The 9,963-nt window shown below is 43.4% G+C and overlaps 1 protein-coding gene across 1 annotated transcript; it reads right to left on the bottom strand.

The window, feature by feature from the left end:
• Positions 1-601: 601 nt before the first annotated feature.
• LOC132836334 (zinc finger protein 239-like) lies at positions 602-9,648 on the bottom strand. The gene is made up of 2 exons (XM_060855777.1): positions 9,602-9,648; positions 602-1,814 (listed from the first exon to the last, which is right to left on the bottom strand). Exon 2 carries the CDS (start codon positions 1,459-1,461, stop codon positions 700-702), a length of 762 nt encoding a protein of 253 aa, XP_060711760.1. The 5' UTR covers positions 1,462-1,814; positions 9,602-9,648; the 3' UTR covers positions 602-699.
• Positions 9,649-9,963: the final 315 nt, after the last annotated feature.

Below are 9,963 nucleotides of genomic sequence, written 5' to 3'. Positions count from 1 at the left end.
AATATATATGCCATTCACTGCTTCCCCTTTTTCTATTCTGTTTCTTACCTTCTCAAAGAATTAATACACATTTCTCAGATATGGTTTTCCCTTCATGAACCTGCACTGACACAGCTTGATTTTATTATGTATTTCTAAATGCACTGCTACTGTATCCATTATAACTGACTAACATTTTCACAATAACAGATATTAAGTTAAATGGGCTATAGTAACCTTTTTTTTGTCTCCTTCCTTCTGAATAAAGCCTTGACATTGATCATTTTCAAACCATCTGGCACTTTGAGCATCTAAGGATTCTTGGAAATTCACGACCAATGCACCCACTATCTCTCCGTGGCTATTACTTTTAATATCCTAGGAGATGTTCCATCAAGTCCAGGAAACTTGTCTGCATTTAGCCCCATTAGTTTGCCTCGTATTTTTCTCCCTACTGATGGTTATTAATTTATTTCCTCGCTTTTTCTGGGTTATTTATTATTTTTGGAATGCTAGTGTCTAATGTGAGGACAAAACTGAAGTGACAAAAGAAAAAGTGTTCAAAATAAATTATATATACTAACATTCTAATATTAAACACTAGTTCAATTGTAAGGCTCCACATAGCAGCAAAAAACAAACTCCAACTGTCTGAGTGAACATGATTCAGTCCTGTTTGTAATTAACAACAGTGTGAGCAGCAGAATCCAATCCTCAAAGTCAGTTATTGTGAACTCGCTGGTGAGTCACAAAGTTGGATGAACGAGTGAATCCCTTCCCACACACGGAGCAAGTGAATGGCCTCTCACCAGTATGAATGCGCTGGTGTCTCAGCAAATTGAATGAATGAGTGAATCCCTTTCCACACATAGAGCAGATGAACGGCCTCTCCCCTGTGTGAACTCTCTGGTGCTCCACCAAACTAGATGACTGAGTGAATCCCTTCCCACACACAGAGCAGACAAACGGCCTCTCCCTATTATGAACTTTCTGGTGTTTGCGCAAGGTGGATGACTGAGTGAATCCCTTTCCACACTCGAAACAGGTGAATGGCCTCTCCCCAGTGTGCGTGCGATGGTGTGTCAGCATCTCACTTCTGCTTTTAAAACTCTTCTCACACTCCGAGCATTTAAAAGGTTTCTTATCAGTGTGAACACGCTGGTGTGTCAGCAGGCTGGACGACTGTGTAAACTGCTTTCCACACACCGAGCAGGGGAATGGCCTCTCCCCAGTGTGAACGCGCATGTGGATGTGGAGTTTGGATAACTCTCTGAATCCCTTCCTACACAATGTGCAGGTGAAAGGTCTCTCCCCAGTGTGACTGCGTCGGTGGATTTCCAACTGGGATGGGTAACTGAATCCCTTCCCACAGTCCCCACATTTGCAGCGTTTCTGTGCAGCATGACTGCATTGATGTGTTTCCACCTCAGGCAAATAACTGAACCCCTTCCCACAATCCCTGCATTTCAACGGTTTCTCCATCGGGTGACTGTATTTCTCCAGATTTGACGATTAATTGTAGCTGCGTCCACACTCTGAACAAGAAGAATGATTTTCCCACACTGTGAATGTGCCAATGCTTTTCCAGGCTGAATAACCAGAGAAAGCTCTTTTCATAGCCAGCTCACTGCGACACACTTGCTCGGGTGCATGTGCCTCAGTACTTTTCCAGTCACGCTGATGTTCGAAATCTTTTCCCACAGGCAGAACCGAGGGCCATTTCTCCTTCTACATTTGAAGACTGATGATATTCCAGCTGTGATGAATCATCTCTCAGATCCTAATTTGATATTCGGTTTCAGTTTCCAGTCTGTGAACCTTCCCCTCCTAAAACCCTGGAAAAGGACAGATATCAGTGGGCCAAACCACATTGTTTGATATATTCCACAAAATCTCCAATAAGTTGAACACACATGATTTCCCTTCATAAAACCACATTGGCTGATTGCTCTGCCATTTTCTAGTGAAACTCTAATGTCCTGATGGACTCCATTCTAGGGTCTTAAAATAAATGAGTGACATAGTTGATGCACTAGCTTTAATTTTCCAAAATTCCCTAAACTCAGAAGGTTACATTGAAATGGAAAATAGCAAATGTAACTCCTTTATTTGAAATGAGAGGGAGACAGAAATCAGTAAGCTACAGGCAATCAGCCTAACATCTGTCACAGAGAAGATGTTGGCACCTATTGGTAAAGACATTGGAGCAGGACACTTGGAAAAGTTCAAGGAAGTCAGGGAGAGTTAATATGGTTTTGTGAAAAAGAAATAACACTCAAGAAATTTATTGGAGCTCTTTGAGGAAGTAACATGCTATTTATTCCAGAGAGTGCGTGGAGAAAAGGCTATCAGACAAAGGGATTGGATCGCAAGTCAAGCAAGATAAGCTAGATAGGTGATAACGGGGACTATTTTTCAGACTGACTGGACTGAAAGCAACAGGACGTGGGGTTGTGGGTAGGTAATAAACAAGAAACGGGGTGTTCATGCTCTGAAATAGTTAAACTTGAGTTGAGTCCCAAGATGGAAAATGAGGTGATATTCCTCCAGCTTGTGTTGACCTTCATTGGAACACTGCACAGTAAAGACAAAGCACTGTAGATATTAAGGGGAATGAGCTGTAGCAAGTTGCCAGGATCCAGTGGCTGACATTCTATGATTTGTTTAAAAATGAGCTGCAGACCGAGTGGAATCATTGATTTCAATCTACTACTATACCCAAGACCTGCCTCAGCTGCCACCTCCCAAGATGACGGGCGGCCAGTCATTCCCTCGCCAGGTGACAGTTCGTTGCCTGGGTAACCTTGGCCCTACTCTGAGAAAGCTAAAGATCACACAACACCAACTTTTAGTCCAACAACTTTATTTGTAAGTACTAGCTTTCGGAGCACTGCTCCTTCATCAGGTAACTAGTGGGACAGGATCATAAGGCACAGTATTTATAGTAAAAAAATCAAAGTGTCAAACAACTGATGCAATGCATTGAACAAATCTAGATTGCTGTTAAGCCTTTAATCACTTAGAATGGGGATGCAAGTTTTGATTGATTAATATGTAAATCCCAGAACTTATTTCAAGTCACAGTCCCGAGATAACTAAAGGTTTTATTTAAAAAGTGACATCTCATCTCAAACAATGATTTAAAGGTATGAGGTTAGATTCTGTCTGTTTTCCAATCTTGAATCAGACTGGTTCTATTTCCAAAGTAGGAATTTATAAGATTAGATTAGATTACTTACAGTGTGGAAACAGGCCCTTCAGCCCAACAAGTCCACACCAACCCGCCGAAGTGTAATTCACCCATACCCCTACATTTACCCCTTACCTAACATTACGGGCAATTTAGCATGGCCAATTCACCTGACCCGCACATCTTTGTGAGTGTGGGAGGAAACCGGAGCATCCGGAGGAAACCCACGCAGACACAGGGAGAACGTGCAAACTCCACAGAGTCAGTCGCCTGAGTCGGGAATTGAATTCGGGTCTCTGGCGCTGTGAGGCAGCAGTGCTAACCACTGTGCCACCGTGCCGCCCACAAAGATGCCATATGGACTAACTGCCTACAGACTGTGCACTTCTTGAACAAAATAGAATTATCTGCAAATACAAATTCACCCCACAGACTTACGTGTACCTATACGTGTGTATGTCAGTGAGCACGCGTGAGCGAAAGAGAGAGCGTGCCCAACAGAATTGCCAATATGCCAACATTTTCATTCACAAACTAGAACAAGATTTCTTTGCTGCAGAGGACTTCTAGTCTACAGTGTACACTAGATACACTGATGACATTTTCTTCTTCAGGACCCATGGCAAGGAATCACTGAAACAACTACACTGATATCACTATGTTCCATCCCACCACCAGACTTAATGTGGACTACTCTTTAGAGTCAGTCTCATTCTTGGACACAACCATCTCCATCAAGGATGGACACTTCCGTACCTGACTCTACCCCAAACCCATGGATAACCTCACGATGTTGCACTTCTCTAGCTTCCACCCGAAACATATTAAAACAGCCATCCCCATGCATGAAGATCTAGACCTATCTACAAATATATTGTACTATGGGCATCCCTGGTAAGCCGTGTCCCCTTTCAGATAGATCACGTAGTAAAACAGACAAAGGGGAGGATGTTATCCTTCACTAACAATTTGTTTCTAGAAACCCATAAAATATTTGGAGGGGATGAAGTAGTTTGTTACGCCCTTACTTCAGCAAGAGACTCCTTGACCCCTTTTATCCTTCCAAGTCCTAAATGGGGGTATAGAATAGTTCTAAAGTATTTACAGGATTATGGACGTCCTCCAATAAACTCGCGCTATCCTATCCAAATTGCTACAATGGTAAGGGATGAGGGTGCAGTTATGTAAAAGTGCCTAAAATTATCCCCTGTGCTATGATAAAATGTATCAGTCATCATTGAGGGAGGGGACTCTCAATAAAGCTATGACTGGCACATCATAATCACCAATGAAACACATCAGTCTTAAAATTAAGTGGAATCAAACCAGTCTGAAAAACAAATAAAAATGTTATAACATTATCTTCCTCCATATTGAACTGATTTGAAATCAAATAAGGTTGGCTTTCATGTAAGGATAAAAGAGATTAGTTAGAAACTGACAGTAAGGCAGTCGTGACCTGTAAAAAGATCAGGAGTTAATACTTTATTATCACTGAAGAATCCTTAAAAGAAATCATGTTAAATTTCCAAAATGCAAATCAGATTCAAAACATTCCCGAACCTCATGCTCCAGGGAACAAAGCACAAACATTCAATCACCAACAAACAAATGTGCATTCAAACCGAATCACAAAGGGTTAAACTTTCTATTAGCTGTACAGCTCTCTCTCTCTCACACACACACACACAGTTGTTAGCTTGGGAGTTAAGTCTCATAAATTCCGGCTGTGGCGCAACATTGCTTAACCAAGTGTGCAAGAATTGTACCACTGGCCAGCCTTATACTTTAACACATCAAGAACAACGGCCACCCTCCATATTTCATAAAGAACAATCACCAAAATGAATAAAAAAGCAAAATGCAACAAAGCAAGACAAGCCAGGCCAAACAGATACAACAGCTTCTGGATCAGTGGTGCTGGAACAGCACAGCAGTTCAGGCAGCATCCGAGCACTAAAAGAGACGTTTCGGGCAAAAGCCTTTCATCAGGAATAAAGGCAGAGAGCCTGAAGCGTGGAGAGATAAGCTAGAGGAGGGTGGGGGTGGGGAGAAAGTAGCATAGAGTACAATAGGTAAGTGGGGGAGGGGATGAAGATGAGGAAATGACCTGGGAGTTGCAGTGGGAGAGGGACTCCCCGAGATTCTGGTACAACAAACAACAAAACTAATGAGCAGCCAACTATCGAACCTTTGACTAGGGAAAAGGGATTATTTTGTGAGAAACTGGTGATTTGTCCTCTGCCTTTTGCTTGTGGAGGAGGGTGACTGTAATCAGGAGGTTTACGCTAAGTGTCATAGGAGTTCTGAGGGCAATTCTCATGAAAACTTCCTTGGTTCCCCTGTGTGGCCCTTCGAGGGAAATTAGAGGTCCAATGGAAGGGACTGCCACCAGTAAGACAATTGAGTCAGGCAGTCACGAGCCCAATGATATCGGCTGTTACTTTTGAAACAGGCCGGGGACGGATGCCGAGGGAGGGTCCCTCTGCCACATTCATGACTGCAGCCTCGAATAGATGTAGGGTCACTAATATTACGCACGGGTAGTTGTTGAGGTGCCTCCCCTTGGACTACAAATTCTGATTTTACACGGATTGGTGGTCTGTCTTCACTCTGCTGATTCCACAAGGCATTAATAGAACGATGGAGTTGATTAGGGGTGGCTTCAACCCAGTCTAGATTGTTTGTTTTGACTGCTGTAACTATAGAGGGCAGCAGGCAGTTTAATAGCATTGAATACTGAGCATTAACATTCAAAGCCCAATTGCCGGAATAGGACTCATAACATTCTCTAAAACATTCCAAAAATTCCTCAGCAGACTCCTTATTTTTGGGGTGAAGATCAAAGTTACGAGTAAAGTCAATGAGCCTTGCTAATATAGCAGATGCAACAGCGAGATTATTATCTTGTCGCTGTTGTTCCTGGACTACAGCATTAGCGAAAGCAGTAAAATTATTGTGACCAATACAGTCAGTAAAACAGGCATATTCAGAGGGGGTAAGCACTTGCTGCAGAAGGTCTTTTGTATTACCATTATAAACTTTAACTGTGGTGTCTAAAAAAATCATTGAACTGCTGAGGATTATTGTGGCGGTCCAGTCCATTACTGAGGATGGATATAATTTCATGGGGCTTCCAAGGACAATAAACACTGATAGTGGTATTAGGGACAGCAGCTTCTGAGTTTGGTAGTTCCTTTACAGGGACCATTCCTAATGTGGTTGCTTTGCCTTCGACATTTTCAGAAGAGGAATTTAAAGGGGTTTCTAATTTTTGCTGCACGAGTCGTTTATTAGAGGATCTGTGCTATTTCAATCTTTGCTGACTGGCAACAGGGAGGGGGTGGGGGGACAGGAGTTTGCTTACCAGCCCCTAGTGACATCTCCTTTTGTTTCTGTTGGCGTTTTGCTCGAGCGCCTTCATTTTTGAGGACTTCAATAGACTTCAGACACCATCAGCTGTTAGTTCAATTCCCAATTTAGTGGCAGTATGCTGCCTTGAACATAAAACAGATTCTTTATGAGTTTCATCACAATATAGTCTCCACAGTTCTGTGTCTTGGAATTCTTCCTCCTTTGCCAAATCTGTTGCTGGGCTGATTTGATCAATTGAATATTTCTAAGGCCACTGAGTGGCCACTGCTCATCACCCAATGCTTTATTTAGGGTGGCAGAAAGTTTTCAAAAGTCTTTGGATTTTTCTGGAAACTTCTCACATATTTTTACTAACAGTGAAGATGGATCTTCCGTCTTATCTATGTGATTACCCATCTTTAAACAAACTTCCTTAACTCACAGAGCAATTTAAGTGCCAATTTAAAGAATCAGACTTTTGCAGCTCTGAGAGGTTCACGACTCTCTTTTTCAGATCCTTTTCTAAAGTCTGTCCTTAGATGTCACTCTCCCCCTTTTTTATATAGGGTTCTCTTAATCTTTCCCTTGCCAAGACCGATTCTTTCGGGCTGGACTAGAAAATAGACAGCAAGGGGTCAGGTCAGACACAAAATTAATGAGGAGGAAAACCAAATGTATATAAAATATTCACATCTGGCCGGCCACATTCCTCAACTCTCAACAGTGAAGGACAAGTCTCTTACACCGCTGTCCACAATCTGTCTGCGCCGAACCAAGAGTCACAGCGCTAAAATGAAGATCAAGACTCCTCCAAAGGGTCCTCTTGGTTCGAGATCAGTCAAAAGAACCAACAAATACAGTCTATTCAAAAAGCAAGGGTCTTTAGTTTATTGAATTCTATCCAGCAACACAGAGGTTAAAGCTTCTGTGTTCTGTAGTGAAGTTGCTCAATTACATTAAAAAATTACACATTATTTATATGGTTTTTAAGAGATAGCATAGCCTTAATTACAAGAGACCAATCACATATAATAAGGTGACATGATTTACAGCAGGTTAATCCAATGATATTCCCTGGGAAAGGGTTCTTAATTTACAGAGAGCACCATCCCACACAAGCAGTTCAAGGTTAGTTCGAATACCAAATCACTGTCTTAAGATTCGTATTAAGAAAAATCCATTGTTCTCTCTTATCTCTAAATAAAGCATCAGTTCAAGTTCACATAGTCAAATCATTACTTACAGCCATTTTGTTGTGTTATTTTAAATTGAAAAGCCATTTTGTGGTTAATAAAAATCTACAGATACTTGTTACTTCTGACAACAGCCTAAATTCAAATTTTAGATCCTCATGCATACTCAGGATCTGTTCAGATGAGGAGGAACATGACAGACACCCGGGAGGTGTTGAAGGACCCCCACATAAGAACACGATACAATGATCAAATCATCAGTAGCCAGTTCCGACGTGCCACAGCGAGAAACCGTAATGACCTCCTCAGGAGAGAGGGACATGATATGACTAATTGGGTACCCTTTGTCATCCATTATTTCTGAGGAGCGGAGAATCTACACCATGTTCTTCGCAGCCTGCAACACATTATCAATGAGGATGAGCACCTCACCAAGATTTTCCCTACGCCTCCAATTCTTGTCTTTAAACAACCACCAAACCTTAAACAGACCGTTGTTTGTAGCAGCCTTCATGTCAACATCATTGACAACAACACCACACAACCTTGTCAAGGCAACCACTGCAAGACGTGTCAGTGTCGAAAGGATGCTACCACTACATGTGGGGACACTACCCACCACTTGTACAGCAAGTACTCACGTGATTCAGCCAATGTTGTCTATCTCATATGCTGCAGGCAAGGATGCCTCAATGCATGGTATATTGGTGAGACCAAACAGATGCTACAACAGATAATGGACACTGCACAACAATCGCCAGCCAAGGATGTTCCCTTGAGTCGTGGAACACTTCTGTGGTCAAGGACATTCGGTCTCGAATCTTCAGGTGACCTTCCTCCAAGACGGACCTCAGGATACATAACAACACAGTCGCCAACAGAGGGGGATAGCCAAGTTTTGTACCTTGGGTTCATATCACACTACAAGTCACCCCACTAGATTATATACTCCCTCTGTCACTCACACACCCTCTCTCATATACACATGCTCTCTCTCTCTCTCTCTCTCTCACACAAACACATACCTCTGACAGACATATACTGTCACACTCACGCACACACATAAACACACTCTCTCTGTCCTTCCTACACACATAAATATAAGTCTAAGTCTATGGGGTAAATTTGCATTTGCAGATATATTCTATTTTGTTCAAAAAGCACACAATCTGCAAGCAGTCCATGTGACATTTTGTAAATTCCTATTTGGAAATAGAACCAGTCTGACTCAAGGTTGGAATACAAACAGACTCCAACCTCATACCTTTAATGCATTGTCTGAGCTGAGATGTCACTCATTTTTATATAAACCTTAAGTTATCTCAGGATTGTTACTTGAAAGAAGTTCTGGGATTTGCATATTAATCAATCTAAACCTGCATCCCATTCTAAGTGATTGAAGTCTTTAACAGCAATCTAGATTTGGTCAATACCTCGCAGCAGTTGTGTGACACTTTGAACTTTTGCTCTAAATCCTGCCCCACTCGTTACCTGACGACGGAGCAGCGCTCCCAAAGACAGTGCTTCCAAATAAACCTGTTGGACTGGTGTTGTGTGCTGTTGAACACATGGCTTCTCGGGGCGGGGCGCGGGAGGCGGGGAGAGGGGCGGGGCGAGGGGCGGGGCGGGGCGAGGGGCGGGGCGGGGCGAGGGGCGGGGCGGGGCGAGGGCGGGGCGAGGCGAGGGGCGGGGCGGGGCTCTCTCTCCCTGACCCACAACACCCCCACACTCACCCCTACCCCTCACAAGATGGCGCTCAGCGGGAAGCCTCGCCCGGGGCCTGTCCCCACCCGCGGACTTCACACAGGGACTTTCGGGGGTCCCAGGTATCTCCCCCCACCTCGGGAGTTGATAAAACTGCCAGGCCGCAATTTCCATTCCCAACCTGTCTCGCGATCTTCTCCAGCCGCTCCAAACCGTCCGCTCGTCTCCACGACTGACACTGAGCATGCGCGGGATACAGCCCGCGCCTGCGCTCTGTCCTCCCGAGACCATTGATAGGAACTTTGCGCAGCGCGAGCGTCCGGAGCGACGTTCTGTTGGTGATCCCTTTAGCTAGTGACTGACAGCTTAGTGCTTTGGTACCCCATTGATATTAGGACTACAGGCACAATTCACAACTTAAGTGGAAACCAAAATATGTAGACCCTCCTCACTGTTGCAATTTGTATAGTTCACCCTCCATCACCTTCACCAGCAATTTCAGTTTGGAAAAAGTTACAGTGATACTCTGCTAAGACCAACGCT

This window comes from Hemiscyllium ocellatum, chromosome 46 (genome assembly GCF_020745735.1).
Source record: "Hemiscyllium ocellatum isolate sHemOce1 chromosome 46, sHemOce1.pat.X.cur, whole genome shotgun sequence".
NCBI classification, from domain to species: Eukaryota; Metazoa; Chordata; class Chondrichthyes; order Orectolobiformes; family Hemiscylliidae; genus Hemiscyllium; species Hemiscyllium ocellatum.
The sequence above is the reverse complement of the archived record's forward strand: the minus strand, read 5'-3'. Positions and strand labels throughout refer to the sequence as shown.

Coding starts and splice junctions, on each gene's coding strand:
- LOC132836334 (XM_060855777.1), bottom strand. CDS start 1,461: ATGGAGAAACCGTTGAAATGCAGGGATTGTGGGAAGGGGTTCAGTTAT.